The 26,678-nt window shown below is 41.6% G+C and overlaps 1 protein-coding gene across 1 annotated transcript; it reads left to right on the top strand.

The window, feature by feature from the left end:
• The first annotated feature begins 8,185 nt into the window (after positions 1 to 8,185).
• On the top strand, positions 8,186 to 25,647 carry LOC115153010 (PDZ and LIM domain protein 1). The gene is made up of 7 exons (XM_029698008.1): positions 8,186 to 8,783; positions 11,307 to 11,458; positions 15,992 to 16,076; positions 17,043 to 17,230; positions 17,848 to 17,984; positions 19,313 to 19,427; positions 24,625 to 25,647. The coding sequence occupies exons 1-7, from the start codon at positions 8,691 to 8,693 to the stop codon at positions 24,809 to 24,811; spliced, it is 957 nt and encodes a 318-aa protein (XP_029553868.1). The 5' UTR covers positions 8,186 to 8,690; the 3' UTR covers positions 24,812 to 25,647.
• Positions 25,648 to 26,678: the final 1,031 nt, after the last annotated feature.

Here is a 26,678-nt window from a genome sequence, read left to right as displayed (position 1 = left end):
AGGATAATCTGAGTGGTGGTTGTATTATGACTCAGCTGTGAGCTGTTTACCACATAGAGATACAGTATAACACAATGTGTTCAATTTAATGATATGGTTCCCCCATGCTAGCACTTGCACTATAGATATTACCCTTCTCCAACACAGACATCCGAAGTCAAAACAAAGCTTATAAAGATCCAGGGACAATTTAATAAGGAAAGGTCTGTTCCATGTCAAACTGGCTGCTTGTTAGACTATGGCAACAAGCAATCACTCTTCTTGTGGTATCGTATGATAGCCTTACAAGTCAGTGTAGAATGTTGATGTGATAATGTGCTCCATGAAACATCGCAGGATGTATGAATGTATGATTGTGGAGTACTGTATACACACTGTATACACACATTTATGTAAAAAGGATCAGTGCTTTCAGGTTGAATGAACATGTAAACCATTAAACAGCCTGGCACAATAAGGATTGTAAATATGTATAATAAAGAAGTATGGAATCCGAGTGATGGGAAAAGTCACATAAAGCTCTATCAGTTGTTCCAGCTTATTTACCTGAATGATGTTTTGGGGCAAAGCACAGAGTGAAGAGTTATTTAGCACAGACAGTTTGATGCATATGAAGTAACATTACGCTGCCATTTTGTGAGGATCGTAATGCCTTATTTCAGATACAAATTGTGCCTAATTTTCATTTGCTTTTGTTGATTATCACAGAAATGTATCCATATGTCATATTTAAGGATATTACTATTGTTTTTACCATTAGATTTAGACCTTGATGGGAGAATACATGTACTAAGTACCACTACTGTACCAGTACCTTGACTAAAGTGTGACACAGCTTCAAATAAATTATTAATAATCAAGGCACTTAACCCTCATTTGCTCCAGCGGTGCCGTACTACTATGGTTGACCCTGTAAAACAACACATTTCACTGCACCTATCCGGTGTGTGACAATACTAGATATATTTTTTTCTTTAGTTTGCCAAGATGCACAACCTGCAACAGGTTTTGTTTGTTTGCTTTTTTTTTGCGGTGCTGTTTCAGTGTCAATATTAAAATGAAGACAACACTATTTACTGCTGTGATTTCGGTATTATGCAATATTTAATAAACTATATAAAGCATCCTGAAGTACCATGTGTCTAATGTCATGTAATAGGTCTAACTTTGAAACAACTGAAGGGTTAAAAAAAACTGTTTTACAGCTATTTGTATTTAATGTTGTTTGACTAAGCTTATTCTGATCATTCTCTCACAAACCCATACTGTACACAGAACAGACTCACAGACGCAGGTATACTCCAGAGAACCTGAGATGTCATGGATAACGCTGATTATATAATCAGTGCTAGATAGGAGTCAGCACAAACTCATTTTGCCACGGGGGCCGCATTCGGTCTTCCACAAGGTCCGAAGGGCCGCACTGAAATGTTTTTAGATTTCCTCGCTGTCAAACTGTAGTGCTCTATCCGTCATTTTTTGAATTTTCAATTCTCCCTGACTGTCTATTTATTTAATTTGGATGATTATTAGCGAGCTGGACACAGTCAAGAAACTGTTTAAATGTAGGTCCATTATCATTCCTACACAGTTTAGTTTTAGTCATTCTAATAAAGTATATTGATTACATTGGACCCCTTAGTGGGCCGGATCCGATCTGTGGGCCGTATGTTTCACATAAATGATCATGGAAAAGTAAACCATTTTGGCTACAGTGAGGCTGATACCACCAACAACATCCCAATTGAACCTCTGATTTGAAAGTGATCAATACAGTTCAAACGATTTATATTGCTTTGTTAGGCCTACTCGATCATGCACTGGGAGGCCCCAATACAGTAGGCCTAGTTGGACAGTTTCTGTGTAGGGCCTACATTAATTTGCTTGTCTACTATCTTACTCTTAAAATGTTAACTTTTTCATAAAATCATGAAACTTGTTACACTTGCACAGTTTGGGGCCCTGAACATTTTCAAATATGGAGCCATCGCAAAAAAAAAAAACATTTTCCACCATAACCAAATAATGTATTTTGCATCATATCTCCTGAACCAAACATTATAACATAGAAAATGTAATGTCTACGTTTTGATGGTCAATGATTACAACGGTGCCATGTACAACATCATAAACAGTTCCGATTATTATATAATGGTGAACTGCCATGGGAAACGTACGCAACAGAATATTATTTCTGTGCCATACAGTTGTCTACTGCTGCCGTCTTTCCCCTAGCTGTGAATGTAGATACTGCGTGACATGACACAGTAAATTCACGGAACACAGAAAGGCCTTTGAAATTGTCTGGACCCAGGGCCTTTGTGATTTCATGGGCACGTACAGTGTACCTCAAGTGCTTGTGGGTGCCAAATGCCACTCACCAATCCTCAAATTATATTTCAGAAGAGAACATTTACATTTTGGAGCAATTCACAATTCTCGTTTATGATTGTAGATACAGTCTAGATAACATCAATCAAGCTCATTTTGAGATCATGAAGAAAGGAACAGAAAAGGAGAAAATCCTTCCACAAATGATGCATTGGTGCAGCACATCAAAATCAATGAATACAAATGTTATTTATATAGCCCTTTTCACAACGATTGCCATGGAGTCCTTAACAACAACCCAGCTTAAACCCCCAAAGAGCAAGCAGCAGCAAAGGAGAAACAAAGAAAAGATGGACGGAACCTCCTTTAGCTGTACAGAGTAGAAGGTTGGTGTCACGTCCTGACCATAGTGAGTGTTATTTTCTATGGTAGATTAGGTCAGGGCGTGACAGGGGGTGTTTGTCTGGTTTTTGTATGTCTATGTTTTGGTTCTAGGTTTGTATTTCTATGTTGGTGTTATTTGGCATGACCTCCAATTAGAAGCAGCAGGTTGTCGTTGTCTCTAATTGGAGGTCCTATTTAAGTTTAGGTTTGTCCCACAGGTGTTTGTGGGTGATTGTTCTTTGTGAGGTTTATGTTCCTCCAACGTCACGGTTTGTTGTTTTGTATTTACTTAAAGTGTTAATTGTTGCATTCGGTTTCACTGATTTAAATAAAACGTGGAACTACAAAAACGCTGCATCTTGGTCCGCTCTTTCAAACAGCCGTGACAGTTGGAGTGCATATGACCATCTAGGCCAGACAAATTGTCAATTTAGGCAAGATAGTATGGTCTAGTATACAGTATGTGACCAAGATTCAAGGCATGGATGACCAACAGGGTCATAGTAGATCAGAGTGTACACGGGGGGCCAGTACGGGGGGAAAAAAAAAATGTATGAAATGTAAGTCGCTCTGGATAAGAGCGTCTGCTAAATGACTAAAAATGTAAATGTAAAATGTAAGACCCTCTAGCCAGAGAGTCCACATATGCCGGCAAAAATCGACTTCATCCACATTGGGACATAAGTCCATAATGAGTCTATATCTGGGTCTTCTGTGTGACATTGTGGCTAAGCCATCGGAGTCATAGTCTCCTGATGGGCATGGGTCCTGAGATTCTCAAAAGGTTCTACAGCTGCAACATCGAGAGCATCCGGACTGGTTGCATCACTGCCTAGTACGGCAATTGCTCGGCCTCTGACCACAAGGCACTACAGAGGGTAGTGCGTACGGCCCAGTATATCACTGCGGCTAAGCTGCCTGCCGTCCAGGACTTCTACACCAGGCGGTGTCAGAGGAAGGCCCTAAAAATTGTCAAAGACCCCAGCCACCCCAGTCATAGACTGTTCTCTCTACTACCACATGGCAAGTGGTACCGGAGTGCCAAGTCTAGGACAAAAAGGCTTCTCAACAGTTTTTACCCCCAAGCCATAAGACTCCTGAACAGGTAATCAAATGGCTACCCCGACTATTTGCATTGTGTGCCCCCCCCCCAACCCCTCTTTTACGCTACTGCTACTCTCTGTTTATCATATGTGCATAGTCACTTTAACTACACACTCATGTACATACTACCTCAATTGGCCCGACCAACCAGTGCTCCCGCACATTGGCTAACCGGGCTATCTGAATTGTGTCCCACCCACCACCCGCCAACACCTCTACTGCTACTGCTACTCTCTCAACCCCGCTACTCTCTCAACCCCTCAACCCCGCTACTGCTACTCTCTGTTCATCATATATACATAGTCACTTTAACCATATCTACATGTACATACTACCTCAACCAGCCTGACTAACCGGTGTCTGTATGTAGACTCGCTACTTTTATAGCCTCGCTACTGTATATAGCCTGTCTTTTTACTGTTGTTTTATTTCTTTACCTACCTATGGTCACCTAATACCTTTTTTGCACTATTGGTTAGAGCCTGTAAGTAAACATTTCAATGTAAGGTCTACACCTAATGTATTCAACGCACGTGACAAATAAACTTTGATTTGATGTGCCATGTGACATTTTGGCAGCCTGTCTTCTTGTATAGCTTACTGTAGGGAATTTTATTCGGTCAGAAGATGCAGCAGATTCTGTTGAGACATCCATTGCTGAAAGACTCCATCCCTCTCATGTCATTCTAGACAACCCAGCAACATTCCAAATCATACAAGAGAACAGATTTGACATTGCTGTTGTGTTATAGGTGGATATTTGTTTTGATGCTGTTCTGCTCAGACCTCCAAGTAGGAGGTGTTGGGAAAATGCACAATGATGTTGTCTAGAGATCTTACAGCTGGGGAGAATACAGTGACAAGAAAAAGTATGTGAACCCTCTGGAATTACCTGGATTTCTGCTTAAATTGGTCATAAAATTTGATCTGATTTTCATCTAAGTCACAACAATAGACAAACATAGTGTGCTTAAACTAATAACACACACATTGTTGTATTTTTCTTGTCTATACTGAATACATATTTTACCGTGAAGCACAGGGGTGGCAGCATCATGTTGTGAGGGTGCTTTGCTGCAGGAGGTACTGGTGCACTTCACAAAATAGATGGCACCATGAGGTAGGAAAATTATGTGGATATATTGAAGCAACATCTCAAGACATCAGTCAGGAAGTTAAAGCTTGGTCGCAAATGGGTCTTCCAAATGGACAATGACCCCATGCATACTTCCAAAGTTGTGGCAAATGGCTTAAGGACAACAAAGTCAAGGTATTGGAGTGGCCATCACAATAGCCCTGACCTCAAACCCATAGAAAATTTGTGGGCAGAACTGGAAAAAGTGTGTGCGAGCAAGGAGGCCTACAAACCTGACTCAGTTACACCAGCTCGGTCAGGAAGAATGGGTCAAAATTCACCCAACTTATTGTGGGAAGCTTGTGGAAGGCTACCCGAAACGTTTGACCCAAGTTAAACAATTTAAATGCAATGCTACCAAATACTAATTGAGTGTATGTAAACTTCTGACTCACTGGGAATGTAATGAAAGAAATAAAATAAATAATTCTCTCAACTATTATTCTGACGTTTTACATTCTTAAAATAAAGTGTTGATCCCAACTGACCTAAGACAGGGAATTTTTACTCGGATTAAATGTCAGGAATTGTGAAAAAGTAAGTTTAAATGTATTTGGCTAAGGTGTATGTAAAATTCCGACTTCAACTGTACTTAATGAGTATATACTACACACTATATATTATTAGCTCATTTTAGTATACTGTAAAAGAATGGTATCGTTTCAGTTGAGTGTACTAGAGCTTCGCCTGTCTACTGGAAGTTGATGCTGTTGCTATGCAACCTCTTGCTAGCTTAGCATAACAAATGACTAGCTAAACATTTTACGATTTCGGGTGTGTTCGTAAATTCAACCTGGAGTGCTAGAGTGAGTTGTGGGCGTTCGTAAATCCAGAGCATTGTCAGATTGTTCGTTAGTAAATTCAGAGCATTTTTAGCTAAGGAGTAGGGTTGAGCCAGGCGTTCAACGGCAGTCAAGCACCCAAGCTAACTGGCTAACGTTGGCAAGCTACTTCCAGACACAAATGAGAGAGCACCTCACTCTGACCATTTTACTCGGCTTAGCAGAGCTGGTTAGGCTGTTTTCATGTTATCCAGAGCGTTGATGACTGTAACTGTGCTGCTGGCAACAATTTAATTACGCTTTTTTTTGGCGATGTTTACTGACACTGGCCATATTCAACAAATGTTGAGCATTCGTAAATTCATGAGTTATTCTGCGCGCTAGTGTTCTTAAAACGGAGTAGATAACCATTAAATCACACTTTACCACTTAGCTAAGAATTATGTAAATAATGAAGTCAATAAACATTGGGTAGTTAGTTAGATAGCAGATAGTTAATATGGGCTCCCTAGTGGCGCAGCGGTCTAAGGCGCTGCATCTCAGTGCCAGAGGCATCACTACAGACACCCTGGTTTGATTCCAGGCTGTATCACAACCGGTCGTGATTGGGTGGCGCACAATTGGCCCAGCGTCATCCGGGTTAAGGGTTTGGCCGGGGTTGGCCGTCAATGTACTTGCCTAGTGAAATATATATATTTTTTTAATTTAATATACTGCCTGGCAAGTTCGATGTATCAGTGGCCAACTAACGTTAGATAACTAGCTAACATACCGTTCATACTGATGTAATGCTATGCGGGTCGTAAGGAAAACGTGGCTAGCAGATTGTCAGCCAACATAACAATCTTATTTGAAAAAGCATTACTTTATTACATTTTTCAAAATGTTCTTAACATTTCTCATAATTAGTTAAAGCAATGAATTTGTATCCCGTCGTCGGACTTCGGCTGCATATTTTCCGCCATTTTCTTCATATCTGAAAAGTTATGAAGCCATGCCCATTTTCTGAAGAATTGCATTTTGGGCCCTAAAAGCACAGAAACAGTGTTGCCAACTAATTTTCAGGGTAAGTTGCTAGAGGCAGGTTGATTTGTTGTTAAATGACGTTGTAATGTCATTGCGTGATAACGTAAAACTGCGTCATTACGTTGAATACACAATAACGTTACTCAAATTGACTGGCCAGCTCGGCAAAAATATGATTTGACATTAATTTGTTCAGGTACAGACTCCCACTCTTTTCTGTACTTCTGGATGTACAATTTTGATTGAGACATGTTGATTGATGTTGTAAGTTCTGCTCAAGATCAAACAATCGTGAGCAACTATATTCATTGGGTTTGGCTCGTCGAACCCGTACTACAGGAGCTGAGCCCCTGCTACTGACGTCACTCACAACGCACTTTTGCATCCAGGCACGTGTGTTGTGACTGAGTGTGTGACAGAACATCGTTTTTGTCATTTAGAGGGAAATTGCGTGCATTTTAGCGTTTGAGTCACTTTTCAAAAGTTGTTAAAAGTTCCAAATAAATTTGTAAAAGTAGCTACATTTGTTGCTAGGCGCTGTTTGAAAAAAAAGTTGCCAGGGTAGTCTGAAAAGTTACTAAATCTAGCAACAAAATTGCTAAGTTGGCATCACTGCACAGAAATAGTGTCTACTGCATGTATACATCGTATTTTCGTGAATTTAGTGTAGGAGAGTTAAAATGGTTATTCCATCAAACTTCAAATTATTAGAATAGTACACGACGCAGAACAAAACAACCAGGTTGAGGGTCAGTGGCCAAAGCCCGCGAACAGGAATACTCCAAGTTCAGACAGAAGGGGGGAGTCAGATCGCTTTGATCGCCAGGAACTTTACTTTTGGTATCTATTTTTAATTGTTGCGCTACATCACGCTTGTTGATGTTAGGTGGGCAGCTACAGTAGCTGAATGATGTCAACATCTTAGTGTTTTGTTTCATTAAATGTATGTTATTCCATCTGGGTGCTTGCGTCACCTACTAACACCCTGGTACTACCCGTAGCTCCCGTTCTCCTCAGTCCGAGAAAACACAGAGAGAAAGAAATAACATCTTGTCAGATGGTGCATTGGAGACTGATGTGTTCCTGTCCTGTCTTTTCACAATACAATTGCAGATCAACATAAGCCTAAAAGACAGCCGTGGTGTCGCTCTTCATTTCTTGGTTCTCCTGTGGTACATAACAGACCCGCTACATTAGTACGCCATCCGGGAAGTTTTGGCATACTAACTATATTCATACTATGACCAATAAGCATACTATATGCTCAATTCATGTAATAGTACTTTTAGCGCGGTTAGTATGAGTATTCGAACATAGCTACGGTTTCCATGTGGTTGATGCCGTTCCATTTTCTCCGTTCGAGCAATCCTCAAATATCCTTAATATAACAGTGAACCAGTGTAACACTAAAGTCAAAAAGCAGCAAGTGTACCAAGTTCCATGCTTTTATAAAAAAAAAGTGAACATATCACCTTAAATTTGGCAGGTATTGCCTGGACCTTATAATGATGTTCTCACATTGTTGATGACTTACAATGCAAAAGTCTAGAATAGGCCTACACTCACGGGGACATGTTTCAGTTTGTCGGCAGTAGCCTACTAAGTGGAGCGAATGGTAGGAATTCAAGTTTTGGGAGTGGCACATTCCACATCCTGTGATATGTCTCAACCATAAATGGTAAACTTGCATATAGCGTGACGACGTTATGGTGCATCCTTGAACACATTTAGGAGATCCGCACTTATCAGCGTGAAAACTTCCAAAACGATTCGCTCAGCTTTGTCACAGTAACCGCTCCTTTCCTTCTAGCTACAAAGTAGCCTCCTCGAAGTTTGTTCATTTTGATAACAAATGTCATATCTGGCAGGACAGGCTGTCTAAGAATTAAACATTTTTAAGTCGGTTTCGGCCAGTTTGGAAGAAGGCTATGCCTCTACGAGTTGTCGTGCAAGGTCCTGGACCGTGGGGATTCCGTCTAGTTGGTGGGAAGGATTTTGAACAACCCTTGACTATCTCCCGGGTAAGTGTTTCAGAGAATCTGTCACTTTTGTTACAATGTAACTGCATATGGCCTTGTCCGGTGGCGTATAAACATACATTTTGCGGTTAAATTCTCATGTACAGAAACAAAAATCTAATTTGAAGGGGTTTCCATCCCATTTAACTTTAGTGATGTTTTTTTTTCCTCCGCATGTTTTTGTGTTATTGAATCATATAGGGAGTGTTTTGCCAAGTGCGCTCTAGCCAACAGTGCAATCTATAAACTGTTGGTTAGAGCGCACGAATAGCCTACATACATAATGAGAGTATTATTATGGACTGAAGAGCGAGATTAATGTTATTTGTCAAACGGCAGCTAAGCATTGATTATCATGTCACCAGAATAAGACCCTCAATATTTATTGGAAAGGAGCATCAAGCTCATCACCCTGTGAAGTTAATCATTTATTTAGTCTAATTTAATATACTCCATGCTTTCCCGAAGAGTCGTAGTGGGAGGACCACATGTCATCGCGTGTCAAAATATACTTCAATATGATGGTTATTATATCAAAATTTGCACATAAAAACATTTCCACCGACATTTCTGTCATAATTTTACCAACACCAAAAGATACCACCTTGTCCATTTTGTTTTGTTGATATTTGGAAAGTTCACCGAAAAATGTTCCGTTTTCCATCTGGCCTGTCATGACATGTTTTTATCCAACATAAAAAGGTTGGATGGAAACCTGGTTACTGAACATAATGCACATATTTGAAATCATACCAAATTTGGACTAGATAACGCTAAATAAACTTGGAATGTTAAATAATACAATACTAATTCGTTACTTGAAATTGCACCGTGGATGTATTAGACTGCTGAATTTCATTTCTGGCACACTTTATTTCACTGTACAGCCGAATGAATGTTGTATCAGTCTACTCAGTGACACCCACAGAACATAACTTTAAACAGTTTACACAAATATTAGTGTGTTAGTCCTTACTATGACTGTGGGAAATTACCTCATTGTCCAGCCTATTGTGCATATTGACATTCATATTGCAATGTACAGCCTTAATCTATGGATTGTCTACTCTAACACCCACAGAACAACTGAAGAGCAAGACATCACATCCCTTGAGACTGCAGTGTTTCTCCTAGATTTTCATAGCAGTGAGCTGCTCTGTCTTCCCCAACCTAAATAATATTTGGGTGGCAGGTAGTCTAGCGGTTAAGGTTGCTGGTTCGAATCCCTGGGCAGACTAGGTGATAAATCTGCCACTGTGTCCTTGAGCAAGGCACTTAATCCTAATTGATCCTGTAAATCACTCTGTCTGATAAATGACTAAAATGTCAATATTTGTCCTCAATGCTTAGCACACATGGTTGTCTCAGAAGTACATATTGAGGAAACACTGGCAAGGTGTATTGAGGGCTTAAGTATAAAGGACATGAACCCTTTGAAGTGTTTTAGATGTAACCAAATGAATGACAGCTATGCAAACTCTTATCTTTGACCACAAACAATAGGATTAGGTGTGTTCAGGTTTGGGGAGTAACTGATTACATGTAATCTGATTACAAAAAAAGTGTGATTTAATCATTAATTTACCAGCAAAACATATTGTTATCAGATTGTTGATACTTTTGAACATTTTTCATTATTTATTGGATTACTTTTGAATTCTGAAAGAATTTTGCAGAAAAATATGTTATGACACCTTTCTGTTTTCTCAATGACATCCAATTCAGTATTGAAAAAAATAGCCCAAATTTAAATTTGTTCAACCTGAGTGAGCAAGTCTGGCCACAAATCAGTCCACTATGATAACGCACAGGTTGACGTTTATTGGGATGAGTCTTGTTCTTGAGGCAGAACTGAGCGATTTCCACTAGATAGGTCAGTTGGAAGGTCAGTTGGAAAGTCAAAATTGGCTAAATTAAAAAAAGCTTTTTGGTATTATTCTAAGGTTAGGCATTAGGGTTAGCAGTGGGGTTAGGTTTAAAAGCATATTTTATGACTTTGTGGCTGTGCCAGCTAGTGACCACTGCAGAGCTGCCTCCAGAACAAGATTCATGATGAGACGCCAACACCAAACGCGTTTGATGGATTCTTTTTGTCGTCTTCAAATGCCTCTTAAAGGAAAAGTAATGCAAAAGTAACTGAAAGTAATCAGATTATGTTACTGAGTTAGGGTAATCCAAAAGTAACATTTCTGATTACTATTTTGGAAAGGAAACTAGTAACGGATTACATTTAGAAAATAACCTAACCTACCCAACCATGGGTGTGTTTGTAAAACAGATTCTTGCTATTTCTTAAATTTCTCAGACATCCTTTTGAATTCTTAGTCACCATCATCAAGTGTTACAAATTCTTTCTGACAACAACTGAGACTGCACCCATGTTTACCACATAACAACCTGCCATGAGACACACACAAGTTTTGCCAAATGATCCTTGTCCTCCTGAAATGTCATAGATTAATCCCAGATTACTCAGTTTCAAATTTGATAAGTATGCTGATGATTATGATGTACTGTATGTTTCAGGTCACTCATGGCAGTAGGGCTGCACAGGCCAATCTGTGTATCGGGGATCAGATCCTGGCCATAGACGGAGAGCCCACTGAGAACATGACTCACCTGCAGGCACAGAACAAGATCAAGGGCTGCTTAGAGGAAATGGTCCTTTCTATTGACAGGTAGGGAGTTGCATGGACGTGTTGCAGCTTTCCATAGACTCAGATGAGTTTAAAAAGCACTGAGTCATGGACCAACTCAGCAAAAGTACAGAATCTTTTACACCTGATGTGGTTATATGTAAGGGATACAGATTGGTGTGGTTCAAATTGTTAAAGGGGGAAGGAGGGTCCATCTTGGATTTGTTTAGGTCTGAGATTAAATGTTGATGTACCAACTTCATGTATGTGTTTAAGCAATAAGGCATGAGAACCCGGGGATTATCGTGTGATAACTAACGACTAAGGGCTGTTCTTAAGCCCGAGGCGAAAGCGGGAAACAGCCGTTAGGAAATCAAATCACATTTTATTGGTCACATACACATGATTAGCAGATGTTATTTCTGGTGTAGTGAAATGCTTGGGCTTCTAGCTCCCACAGTGCAGTAATATCTAACAAGTAATGAATCTAACAAATTACACAACATATACCCAATACACACAAATACACACACATCTAAGTAGGAATGAATTAATACAGATATGGACGAGCGATGTCAGAGCGGAACGGACTAAGGTATAGAATACAGTATATACATATGAGATGAGTAATGCCAGATATGTAAACATTATTAATGACTAGTGTTCCAATCCTTAAAGTGGCCAGTGATTTATAGTCTATGCCTATAAGCAGCAGCCTCTAATGTGCTAGTGATGGCTGTTTAACAGTGATGGCCTTGAGATAGAAGCTGTTTTTCAGTCTCTCGGTCCCAGCTTTGATGCACCTGTACTGACGTCACATTCTGGATGATAGCGGGGTGAACAAGCAGTGGCCCGGGTGGTTGATGTCCTTGATGATCTTTTTAGCTTTCCTGTGCCATCGGGTGCTGTAGGTGTCCTGGAGGGCGGGTAGTTTGCCCCCGGTAATGCGTTGGGCAGACCATACCATCCTCTGGAGAGCCTTGTGGTTGCGGGTGGTGCAGTTGCCATACCAGGCGGTGATACAGCCTGACAGGATGCTTTCAATTGTGCAGCTGTAAAAGTTTGAGCGTTTTGGGTGACAAGCCAAATTTCTTTAGCCTCCTGAGGTTGAAGAGGCTCTGTTGCACCTTCTTCACCACACTGTCTGTGTGGGTGGTCCATTTCAGTTTGTCAGTGATGTGTACGCCAAGGAACTTGAAGCTTTCTACCTTCTCCACTGCGGTTTCGTTTATGTAGATAGGGGGGTGCACCCTCTGTTTCCTGAAGTCCACAATCATCTCCTTTTGTTTTGTTGACGTTGAGTGAGATGTTTTCCAGGCACCACACTCCCAGAGCCCTCACCTCATCCCTGTAGGCTCTCATCGTTAGTAATCAACCCTACTACTGTTGTCATCTGCAAACCCAATGATTGAGTTGGTGGCATGCTTGGCCACGCAGTCATGGATGAACAGGGAGTATAGGATGGGCTGAGCATGCAGCCTTGTTGGGGCCCCAGTGTTGAGGATCAGCAGAGTGGAGGGGATGTTTCCTACCTTCACCACCTGGTGGGGGCCCGTCAGGAAGTCCAGGACCCTGTTACACAGGGCGGGGTTCAAACCCAGGCCTCGAGCTTAATGATGAGCTGGAGGGTAATATGGTGTTGATTGCGGAGTTATAGTCAATCAACAGCATTCTTACATTGTCCAGATGGGATAGGGCAGAGTGATGGCGATTGCATCGTCTGTGGATCTATTGAGGCGGTAAGCAAATTGAAGTGGATCTAGGGTGGCAGGTAAGGTAGAGGTGATATGATCCTTGACTAGTCTCAAAGCACTTCATGATGACAGTGGTGAGTGCTACGGGGGCGATAGTCATTCAATTCAGTTACCTTTGCCTTCTTGGGAACAGGAACAATGGTGGCCATCTTGAAGCATGTGGGGACAGCAGACTGGAATAGGGAGAGATTGAATATGCCCGTAAACACACCAGCCAGCTGGTCTGTGTATGCTCTGAGGACGCGAATAGGGATGCCGTCTGTGCCGGCAGCCTTGCGAGGGTTAACGCGTATAAATGTTTTACTCACGTCGGCTACGGAGAAGGAGAGCCCCCAGTCCTTGGTAGCGGGCCGTGTCGGTGGCACTGTGTTATCCTCAAAGTGTGCAAAGAATGTGTTTAGCCTGTCTGGAAGCAAGACGTCGGTCTTGGCGTCATGGCTGGTTTTCCAGCCAGCGTCATGGCTGGTGATTGTCTGTACTCCCTGCCACATACGTCTCGTGTCTGAGCCGTTGAATTGCGACTTCACTTTATCTCTATACTGACGTTTAGTTTGTTTGATTGCATTGCAGAGTGAATAACTACACTGTTTATATTCTGCCATATTCCCAGTCACCTTGCCATGGTTAAATGCGGTGTTACGCACTTTCAGTTTTGCGCGAATGCTACCATCTATCCACAGTTTCTGGTTAGGGTAGGTTTTAATAGTCACAGTGGGTACTACATCTCTTATACACTTCCTTATAACCTCAGTCACTGTATGCGTCTAGATTATTTTCGCAAGCTACCCCGGAACATATCCCAGTCCCCGTGATCAAAACAATCCTGAAGTGTGGATTCCGATAGGTCCAACCAGCGTTGAATAGTTCTTAGCACGGGTACTTCCTGTTTGAGTTTCTGCCCAATAGGAAGGGATGAGCAAGATGGAGTCGTGGTCAAATTTGCCGAAAGGAGGGTGGGGGAGGGCCTTGTAAGCATTCGGGAAGTTTGAATAGCAATGGTCAGGAGTCTTAGCAGCACAAGTAGTACAGTCGATCTGTTGATAAAACTTCGGCAGCCTAGTCCTCAAATTTGCTTAGTTAAAATCCCCAGCTACAATAAATGCAGCCTCCTGATATGTGGTTTCCAGTTATCCAAAGACTGAACATTAGTGAGGAATCTACTCGGAAGCAGTGGGTGTGTGCGCGCCTCCTAAGTCGAACCAGCAGGCCACCTCGAGTGCCTCTCCTCCGCTGGCTATTTTTTTGGGGGGGGTTGGCCTCTGGAATAAGTTACTTTGTTCACTCTCCCCAGAGCAATTTATCTGCTCCAGGGAAGTCGTATTCCTTGTAGTACTGCTGGTAGTTCTGGTGAGTTACCGCCGCTCTAATATCCAATAGTTCTTCCCGGCTGTATGTAATGACACAAAACATTTCCTGAACTAATAATGTAAAATATAGTACATAAAAAAAATAAAAAATACTGCAAAGATTCCTAAATGCTAGTTGTGATGCTGCCATCTCTGTCTGCGCTATCTTCCTGGAGGGAGTCATCAAACGATAACTCCCAGGTTCTCATGCCTTTATAGATGGGTTGGTTGTTTAGCAACAAAACTGATGCGTGCGTTACGATGGGGAAAAACAGACTGGGTTGGCTTAGATTGTTGACAACATGTTAGTTATATTTCATCTCCAATGTTTATTGAAAACATACATTTGCACAATAAGCATTGTCTCTCAAATACATCATTACAGTTGTTTGTTAGCTAGCTAGCATTTTTTTGGGGGGGGGGCCATATTAGCATTGACATGAAATCAGTCAAAACACCTCAAAACAAGACATGCTATAAAGAACAAGATGAAACGTGCTGAAATGAGCCACTGACGATTCCCCACAAATCAGTTTCTTGGCATTTTTGCTAGCAATCTGGCCATCCAGAATCACAACAACATGCTGACATCTGCCCCATGGAAATGCACACATTGTTTTCGTGACTTGTCAGCTAACCCATCTATTGCTTTTATAAAACGGTTGCCAACATAATAAAAAAAAAAACATGTTTTCATTAGCATTATTTGAATGAGTACACTTGTTTTATTTTATCCTTCCACCAGTTGTTCATTGTATTAATTCCACATGCTAAACAAATCATTGGCATATAGCTAGCTAGTAGAGGTTCAATGATGGCAGACAATAACTTAATTAAAGATTTTATAAATCATTTTATAAATGGGCAACAACCAGCTGGTTGTCAATAAAATCTTTATGGAGGATAGCTAAACTAACATTACTTCTCCTTTGCTTGCTAGCTAGCCAACTAAAGCTAACACAATCACATTAAGCAGCTGAAATGATAGCAAAGTATGTACGTTTCCTTTTTTTCTTACCTTCGTTTCCATTATAATGATCCCAAGAAATACATTTGCCAGGTTCAGAGAAGCTGTCAGTCTTGTCACGTTCATATGCATGGAGATTGCAAATAAAACCTGAAACATGTTGAATAGGCACACAGCGAGGATAATATTAACCCCCGCTGTACCAAACAAAATACTAGGCAAGAAACATGGGTAAATAATGTCGAGATACTTTTTTTTCTGGGGGAGTTGGAGTTGATACTTGAAATGTAATTATGGCATCATGGCATAACTCTGTTGTGCAGTGGTGCTTTCTCAAAATAGGTTATTTAGAAATGGTTGTTGTCCCATCAACACGTTTGAGGACTGCTCCGTACTCATTTTTATTATATTTTGGATATCTCTATTCATTGCAAGTCTGAGTATTATTAGTTGTATGTCTGAATATTGTTTATTGCAAGTCTGAATACTGTGTTTGACTGTCTTTTAGATCCGAATCTAAAATGTGGTCACCGCTCTCTTCTGAGGAAGGAAAGACCAACTCTTACAAGATGAATCTTGCATCTGAGCCGCAGGTATGTCTGCCTTACATCCTACTTCACTCAGACCAAAGATGGCTTTAGGAAATGAGGCATTAGGTTGACTTATGGGTATGTCCCTGTCATTGTTTACTTCTCAACAGATTATTCCCTAGGTGACCATAGTTTTATCAGCCAAGTTCTGATGCAAGACTCAGTACCTGCTTACTGAATGGAAAATTGAGACCGAAGTGTGAATTAATGTAGGAAGCATGTGCTTTGTCAGTGCTCCACAGCTTTCAGGGATGTCACAAACCTAGTGCATTTTGGTCACAGAATACATAGAAAAATGTTTTACGTATACAAGCTGTTTTAGATGTTGTTTCACTTGGTTATTTTTGTTTCTTAATGAATCCAACAAATGACCTGGGGTGAGTTTCCAGAAAGCTAATGGGGCCACTTTATTTCTCTCTTTATTGACAACCCAGCCACACACCCCTGAGATGTGCGAGAGTAACGATGTGTGAGTGAATTAGCAAAACATGGCAAATAAAGCACTGGTGTGCTACAAAGCTTTCGGGTAACTCGCCTCTCTAAATAATTTCATTGGATAATCAGTGTGATGCATTTATTTGTTGTGTGGAGCCACCGCCAGTGTGCGAAATTGCCACTTTTTTTTGTTATGTCTTTGTGAAAATATGCATGGAGCATGAGCTAGATTTGAAGGTATTTTGTATTTTCACTAACTGCGTACAGTAATGGTGTGCTGCATGGTGTGCTCACCGTATTTTGTCTCGGGCGGCCCCTTGTTTACCGCTATTATGATATTGAGGGGGTACCCAAATAACCTTTTGACAATGCTATTCTTTACCTCTAATATCCACAAATTAGTCAAGTAACTGTCATACTATTTCTATCAAGGCATGTGTGTGAGCGATGGCATTGAAAGTTGAGTTATATTTAGAATATAATATTTTTTTTCCAGTACGCGTTACTTTCTGTATCCCTGGCTACAACTTGCAGGAGGTGAAACGCATAGGTTCCGCCCACAACAGGAGCGCCCTGCCATTCGCTGGGTTCGGCCCCAAGGTGGTAACCAATCAGTACAACAACCCTGCCGGTCTGTACTCCTCAGAGAATATCAAGGACTTCAACGCGACCATGGATGACGTGAAAATCATCGGCACTGCTGCTAATGAGCCCAGCACCATGTAAGGATCTATCCCAGCTGGTTGTAATAACGTCAATTGTATTTGTCGCATGCTTCGTAAACACCTGGTGTAGTCTAACAGTGAAATGCTTACTGACGGGCTCTTCCCAACAATGCTGAGGAAAAAAAAGAGAACACCAGCAATAAATACACAATGAGTAAAGATAACTTGGCTATATACACGGGGTACCAGTACAGAGTCAATGTGCAAGGGTACGAGGTAGTTGAGGTAGATATGTAGGTAGGGATAAAGTGACTAGGCAACGGGATAGATAATAAACAGTAACAGCAACGTATGTGATGAGTCAGAAGAGATTCGTGTGAAAAGGGTCAATGCAGATATTTCGGGGAGCTATTGGTTTTACCCACTGGGTAATGTTTTTCAAGTGACGATGTGTCTTACTGTAGCAGAATGTACTGCATTTTCCCTTGTTAAATGCTTACAGTATGTGTTACAGTAAGTCAAACTCAACTTCAGCTGTGGCTCAAGGAAACATAGCGATGTGTGAGGCCCCATTCCCATCATCATCATTTGTTTGTCCGTGATTTGACTACGCCTGTGTACTATTGGACTCATTGTATGTAAACTAGTATTGATTGTGGTCATTTGTTTTTCAGCCCAGATCCCTCTGGTATTCTGCCACCAATAGTGGCAGACTCTGAGGTCTACAAAATGCTGCAGGAAAACCAAGAGGCTGATGAGCCTCCTCGACAGTCAGCTTCATTCAAAGTGCTGCAGGGTATTCTGGAGTCAGGTACTTATTCACACACATATGCAGCTGATATTTACACTGAGTGTACAAAACATTAAGGACACAGGGTCTTTCCATGGCAGACTGACCAGGTGAATCCAGTTAAAAGCTATGATCCCTTATTGATGTCACTTAAATCCACCAATCAGTGTAGATGAAGGGGAGAAGACAGGTTAAAGAGGGATTTTTAAGCCTTGAAACATTGGATAGTTTGTGCCATTCAGAGAGGGTAAGACAAAATATTTAAGTGCCTTTAAACAAGGTATGGTAGTACGTGCCAGGCGCACCGGTTTTCGCATTTTCCTGTGTGTATCAAGCATGGTCCACCACCCACAGGACATCCAGCCAACTTGACACAACTGTGGGAAGCATTGGAGTCAACATGGTCCAGCATCCCAGTGGAATGCTTTCGATGCCTTGTAGAGTCCATGCCCAAACAAATTGAGGCTGTTCTGAGGGGGGAAAAGGGGGCAGGTGCAACTGAATATTAAGGTGTCCTTAATGTTTTGTACACTCAGTGTATACAGTGCATTTGGAAAGTATTCAGACCTCCTGGCTTTTTCCACATTTGGTTACGTTAGTCTTATTCCAAAATGGATTAAATAGTCCCCCCCCCCTAATCAATCATTGCACAATACCCCATAATGACAAAAAAAACTGAAATCACATTTACATAAGTATTCAGACCCTTTACTCAGTACTTTGTTGAAGCACCTTTGGCAGCCAATACAGCCTCAAGTCCTCTTGGGTATGATGCTACAAGCTTGTCACACCTGTATTTGGAAAGTATCTCCCATTTTTTCTCTGCAGATCCTCTCAAGCTCTGTCAGGTTGAATGGGGAGTGTCGCTACACAGCTATTTTCAGGTCTCTCCAGAGACGTTTGATCTGGTTCAAGTCCAGGCTCTGGCTGGGCCACTCAAGGACATTCAGAAACTTGTCCTGAAGCCACTCCTGCGTTGTCTTGGGCTGTGTGCTTAGGGTTGTTGTCCTGTTGGAATGTGAACCTTGCCCCAGTCTGAGATCCTGAGCACTTTGGAGCAGGTTTTCAAGGATCTGTCATTACTTTGCTCTGTTCATCCCCATAGCATGATGCTGCCACCACCATGCTGCACCGTAGGGATAGTATTGTCCAAGTGATGAGCGGTGCCTGGTTTCCTCCAGATGTGACGCTTGGCATTCAGGCCAAAGAGTTCAATCTTGGTTTCATCAGACCAGAGAATCTTGTTTCTTAAAGAGCCTTTGTCATATTTTTATAGGGTTTTCCAAATATTTTATGGCAGTGTTGTGGCTTAACAAACCATGATAACGTGTGTCTCCTCTTGTTTGCAGATCCTGATAAGACCTCTGGTTTTAAGAGTGTGAAAGCGCCTGCCACAAAAATTGGCTCAACAGTGAGAAATGCAGACAAGTTACCAATCTGTGACAAATGTGGATCAGGGATTGTGTAAGTACAGCATATGAGTAGTCAAACAATCGTGATCTCATGCTAATGTTGTAAACTTTTCATTTTGCTCACAGTGATTTGACGAGGAGATCAAAGATCAGCACTCCTACACTAAGATGCTTTATGAACACAGGACCTGGGCTCTATTTTCGACCGGCGTTAAGCCAGCACAATTGTCAAACACAGGCTCCTTTGCAATTTCGTCCTGTTAAAGCCGGCGCTCTTCTAGTTTCAAACGCTAGCGCCCGGATTGGTCATTTACCTGTGTTACATACTTGCTTGCACTGTGGTGGGCATATCTGAGGTGTGTCCTTAAAAACGTGTGCCAAAGTGTCTTTTTCAGTATGCACAGGTGGGATATTTAAGACCACTTGAAACTTGATCTTAGCGTTAACGCAAATGGTTAATTGCATGGATTTTGACAGCAGAAGCGCGGCCTATCCAGCAGTGATGCATAATGCACATGGAACAAGAGAGATTCAGTGCCCATAAACCTCATATTTAGAAACATGACTGTTTAGTCCCCATTTCATTGGATTAAAAAAACAAGCAAAGCCTCCTCTCTTCTCAAGAAGGGCTGGTGCCCAATGCATTCGCCAAGACGGTTGATAATGGGTTTGGCTTGTGAGACCGCTTTGAAATAAATCTTAATCATCAAAGCTTTATTAAAAGCTCAAGTTTGGCAGCAACAAAACAGTGAGTGGACATCCCCGGTGACTCTCGAATTTAGAAACATTTAAGTTATTTTCCTGTAGGTAAGGGTGGTAGGCTACACTTCTACTTTAATGAAGGCTGGTTCAAGCCAATTTCAATGTTGACTGTCAACACCAAGCAAACACTGGATGATTTTTAAATATTTTTTTACTGTTGCTATCACTCGTTAATGTAGCCTATGCTATTTAATAAACTGTAGTATCATCCACAGTGGACTAGGACAAGAATATTCCATGCTCCCAGAAGAATTGGAGTTGATGACAGTGCAAAGACTGTCAATAACCTACAGAACTTGAGACGAACGCATGCAGTATTAAGCCATGGAGTGTCTTGATTGGCCAGTGAGTGGCCAAGCCCTTGTCACACCTACAACTTGTTTATTCATCAAAACCCAGCACTTTCGCACTAGCGCCAGCTATTGTGCTTCTAAGACCGGTTGTGAAAATAGCTAAAATATTTCTGACACACCTCCGGACCTATAGCGCTACCACCAGTGCTTAAACCGACAGTGCTTAGATTTACCATTGTGTTAGGTTTGTTAAAATAGAGTCCCCTGTCTCATAGGCTGCGTTTACACAGGCAGCCCAATTCCGATTTATTGGCATATCAGATTTTTTTCCCCCCAAATGTGTAAACAGCAAAAACCACATGGAATCTGATCTTTTGAGTTCCGATATTATTCCACATTCATATGTTGTTCTCAAACCTGATGCAATTCCAACATTTCATATGCGACCTCAATCTGAATGCTCAGATCTGATTTTTTTTTTTTTGTTGCTCTGAAGTGGCTTTTTTGCACATGACCTGCCGTTAATAGGGATACTATAAGTTCAACATTTGCAAAACAATCAGTTTTCATAGCTTCATAACTCATTTTTGTCTAAAAGGAAAAGGCTTGCTGTTGCACAAGGTTAGCAGCTACATTTTATAACAGATACGGGGTTTCCTGATACTCCCGTAAAGCCCAGCTCATTGGCTATCTAGCTAGCTTTGTTTGACCCTGATTGGTGCTTATTTGACTAAGTTAGAGTCAATCAAGTGAAGACCACCCGCGTCATCGGCGTGCCATGAAGGCTACGCTCTCTGACCAAATTTGGTGTCCTATAGGATATACTACACCCATAATGATATAGTCTGGTTACGTTGTAGGATCTCTGAGGAATACATACGAACGTGATTTGACTGGTTGAAACGTATGACAGCCCCCTAAAATGAAATATCTTAGTCTTATCGTTTAACTTTTTCCCTACTGGTAATTGTCTACTCCTTGTGGTTTCTTCTAGAATGTCCCTTCAGAAGTATTTTGTCATATGTCAATTCAATTGGCTGATATAGAGCCATGCTGTGAGCATGCTGCCAACAGCTGTGTACTTGAGGGGTTGTTAACTCTTGGTTATGAAGTGTTAATTTAAGAGACGCTTAAAGGGTGCTAGGACATGCCTTCTGTGTGACCTTCAAGGTGGATTGGGTGACAAGATTAGGTGTTTTGCCTATTATGATCCAAGAAGGTGGAATGGTGTTAGTCACTGTGTGGTAGGGAAAAACTGCATCTCTGTTTCAATTTGTCTTACTATTTTCAGCTGAAAAAGGACATGCTTCTATGAACATGTTAATGTATACTGCTCAAAAAAAAGAAAGGGAACACTAAAATAACACATCCTAGATCTGAATGAAAGAAATAATCTTATTAACTACTTTTTTCTTTACATAGTTGAATGTGCTGACAACAAAATCACACAAAAATAATCAATGGAAATCCAATTTATCAACCCATGGAGGTCTGGATTTGGAGTCACACGCAAAATTAAAGTGGAAAACCACACTACAGGCTGATCCATCTTTGATGTAATGTCCTTTAAACAAGTCAAAATGAGGCTCAGTAGTGTGTGTGGCCTCCACGTGCCTGTATGACCTCCCTACAACGCCTGGGCATGCTCCTGATGAGGTGGCGGGTGGTCTCCTGAGGGATCTCCTCCCAGACCTGGACTAAAGCATCCGCCAACTCCTGGACAGTCTGTGGTGCAACGTGGCATTGGTGGATGGAGCGAGACATGATGTCCCAGATGTGCTCAATTGGATTCAGGTCTGGGGAACGGGCGGGCCAGTCCATAGCATCAATGCCTTCTTCTTGCAGGAACTGCTGACACACTCCAGCCACATGAGGTCTAGCATTGTCTTGCATTAGGAGGAACCCAGGGCCAACCGCACCAGCATATGTTCTCACAAGGGGTCTGAGGATCTCATCTCGGTACCTAATGGCAGTCAGGCTACCTCTGGCGAGCACATGGAGGGCTGTGTGGCCCCCCAAAGAAATGCCACCCCACACCATGACTGACCCACCGCCAAACCGGTCATGCTGGAGGATGTTGCAGGCAGCAGAACGTTCTCCACGGCGTCTCCAGACTCTGTCACGTCTGTCACGTGCTCAGTGTGAGCCTGCTTCATCTGTGAAGAGCACAGGGCGCCAGTGGCAAATTTGCCAATCTTGGTGTTCTCTGGCAAATGCCAAACGTCCTGCACGGTGTTGGGCTGTAAGCACAACCCCCACCTGTGGACGTCGGGCCCTCATACCACCCTCATGGAGTCTGTTTCTGACCGTTTGAGCAGGCACATGCACATTTGTGGCCTGCTGGAGGTCATTTTGCAGGGCTCTGGCAGTGCTCCTCCTGCTCCTCCTTGCACAAAGGCGGAGCTAGCGGTCCTGCTGCTGGGTTGTTTCCCTCCTACGGCCTCCTCCACGTCTCCTGATGTACTGGCCTGTCTCCTGGTAGCGCCTCCATGCTCTGGACACTACGCTGACAGACACAGCAAACCTTCTTGCCACAGCTCGCATTGATGTGCCATCCTGGATGAGCTGCACTACCTGAGCCACTTGTGTGGGCTGTAGACTCCGTCTCATGCTACCACTAGAGTGAAGGCATCGCCAGCATTCAAAAGTGACCAAAACATCAGCCAGGAAGCATAAGAACTGAGAAGCGGTCTGTGGTCACCACCTGCCGAACCACTCCTTTATTGGGGGTGTCTTGCTAATTGCCTATAATTTCCACCTGTTGTCTATTCCATTTGCACAACAGCATGTGAAATTTATTGTCAATCAGTGTTGCTTCCTAAGTGGACAGTTTGATTTCACAGAAGTGTGATTGACTTGGAGTTACATTGTGTTGTTTAAGTGTTCCCTTTATTTTTTTGAGCAGTGTATTTTAGACCATTTGTGTATCTTACATTTAGATATAACACCAAACCCAAACCGGCTGCGCGCGTGCGCCATCGTGCATAAATGTATTTTGTCCCCCCACACCAAACGCGATCACGACACGCAGGTTAAAATATCAAAACTAACTCTGAACCAATTACATTAATTTGGGGACAGGTCGAAAAGCATTAAACATTTAGTCAATTTCACTTGCTAGCTAATTTGTCCTATTCAGCTTGCTTGCTGTTGCTAGCTCATTTGTCCTGGGATATAAACATTGAGTTGTTATTTTACCTGAAATGCACAAGGTCCTCTACTCCGACATTTAATCCACACATAAAACGGTCAACCGAATCGTTTCTAGTCATCTCTCCGCCTTGGCTTTTTCTTCTCTTGACTTTTAATTGCGATTGGCAACTTTCATAAATTAGGTGCATTACCGCCACTGACCTCGTTCGTCCTTCAGTCACCCACGTGGGTTTAACCAATGAGGAGATGGCATGTGGGTGCCTGCTTCTATAAACCAATGAGGAGATGGGAGAGGCTGGACTTGCAGCGCGTTCTGCGTCACAAATAGAACTGACTTCTATTTTAGCCCTTGGCAACGCAGAAGCTCATTGGCACGTGCGAGCAGTGTGGGTGCAATAATTTAATAATATAGATTTCTACATTTATTTTGCAACGCACACGACGCGAGCGGTGTCAGCCTGTAACACTTCATACCCTCTTCATAATGTATACCTCCTTATTAGCTATGCTAATGACCTGTATGGGCTTTAACTGCATTAAAACTGGGTGGTTCGAGCCCTGAATGCTGATTGGCTGACAGCCGTGGTATATCAGACCCTATACCACGGGTATGACACCATTTACTTTTTACTGCTCTAATCACCTTGGTAACCAGTTTATAATAGCAATAAGGCCCCTCAGGGGTTTGTGCTATATGGCCAATACACCACAACTAAGGGCTGTATCCAGGCACTCCGCGTTGCGTCTTGCGTAAGAACTGCCTTTAGCTGTGGTATATTGGCAATTTACCACACCCTCTCGTGCCTTATTGCTTAATTATAAGACTTTGTTACATGGGGTATTATGCCGCCTTCTCATAATGCTTTATGAATGTTAGATATTTAGGAGCGCCTAGGTCATACATTTATAGTGCATGCTCATGAAGCATTATAACTGCGTAAATAATGCATTAAGAAGAGGATTTTCATAAGTTTTACGGATTTTTTTTCGATTTATTTGACCTAACCATTTAGTATGTGATCTCTTCTTTCCCATACACAGGGGGATGGTAGTCAAGTTACGGGACAAGTTCCGTCACCCCGAGTGCTACACCTGCTCAGATTGTGACCTCAACCTGAAACAGAAGGGACATTTTTTTGTGGAGGACCAGATCTACTGTGAGAAACACGCACGTGAGCGAGTGACTCCACCTGAAGGCTATGATGTGGTCACTGTCTTTCCCAAGTAGAGCTGCTCATTGAACACTGCCTCAAACTGCACATGACATATTAGTGTCTCCAAGATGCCATGAAAACCATCCCAAGACATTCCAGCATTTAAAGATGACACATTTAAGCAATAAGGCACGAGAGGGTGTGGTATATGGCCAATATACCATGGCTAAGAGCTGTTGTCGGGCACGACGCAATGCGGCCATATACCACACACCCTCGTGTCTTATTGCTATTATAAACTGGTTACCAATGTAATTAGAGCAGTAAAAATAAATGTTTTGTCATATCCGTGGTATACGGTCTGATATACGGCTGTCAGCCAATCAGCATTCATGGCTCAAACCACCTAGTTTTATAATCTATACTGTAAAAAACTATATTGTATTATGCCTGGATACTGTTACTTCCAGGCATGCAATGTTAATGAGGTTTGCTATTCGTCAAATAATAATTTGCACATGTGTATACATTTAGGAACCAAAAAATGCTATGAATTTGTGTGGCATACATGGTTTAGTCTGAATTCAAGGAATCCAAAACATTTGCATTTTAATCAGTAGGCTAATAAATGTTTTGGGTTTGTTTTCTCAAACAGGCTGTGACCAAGGATATTTCAAGGAACATACAGTAGCCACTGACTGTACTTGGATTTGACTCATTCATAGTGGTTGGATCCAGGCTTCTAGTAGCCCTGCTTCTGGGTGGATTCTCTGAATCATAAACAAAACTCTTTAATGTTTTGCTGAGCTCCATCTTTTCATAGTGAAAATGCTGTATTGGTCTTCCAAATTACTTTGCACCTATCAATGTAATTATTATGACTGAATAAATATTTAATCTCAAACCGTGACCATTTGTTTAGTTAGTTCATCAAGTGTGCATAAATGTCGGGTTTTTTCGGACAATGTTCTTCAGAGCTGACTTTTCATTATTGGTCAAATATTAGCTTCTTATTTGATATGTACACGGCTCCTCTTAATTTCAATTTGCCAACAATATTTTGGGGACAATTTATTTATAAAACAAAAAAAATAAGCTACATTTAGAACTACTTGTTTCTGTTTTTATTACATTTCCTAAAAGTTGACTTTTATTATGAAAACACACATTGCATTGATAACCAAGTGGACAACCTGTTACGGTTAAGTCACTTATAACATCAGGTTACAGGACATTCATTCTATGATGTAAGCATGGTGAAAGTCACAACAGGCTTGTGCCTTTTGTCTCGTGGTTTTATAACAATGCAATAATGATGGATGGGATACAGGAATTAGTTCAACCATTTATCTGAACGCGCTCATCTCAACACCTACAACCCCCATGATGCTCTGCGGCACAACCTCAATACACCACATATCCCATCCTACTTCAACACCCACACCAGTAGATATCCACATTTTAGAGTTGAAAGACGATGGCCAGAGCTTACCCATGATGTTGCACAACGATTTAAGTCAAGTCATTGTTTTAGTCAAAATATGATATATTTGGACTTGAAGTGATATCTGAACTGCCCACTTCATGCAAATCCGTGTGAATGTGGTGTCTTTTCCTATGATATGAACTGTGGCTCAGTTGGTAGAGCATGGTGTTTGCAACGCCAGGGTTGTGGGTTTGATTCCCACGGGGGGACAGTATAAAAAAAAAAAGGAAAAAAATGCATGAAATTAAATGTATGCATTCACAACTGTAAGTCGCTCTGGATAAGAGCATCTGCTAAATGACTAAAATGTAAAATTAGTTTTTTAATGTACATTTACATTTACATTTAAGTCATTTAGCAGACGCTCTTATCCAGAGCGACTTACAAATTGGTGCATTCACCTTATGATATCCAGTGGAACAACCACTTTACAATAGTGCATCTAAATATTTTAG

This window comes from Salmo trutta, chromosome 18, assembly GCF_901001165.1.
Source record: "Salmo trutta chromosome 18, fSalTru1.1, whole genome shotgun sequence".
Taxonomy (NCBI): domain Eukaryota; kingdom Metazoa; phylum Chordata; class Actinopteri; order Salmoniformes; family Salmonidae; genus Salmo; species Salmo trutta.
The sequence above is the reverse complement of the archived record's forward strand: the minus strand, read 5'-3'. Positions and strand labels throughout refer to the sequence as shown.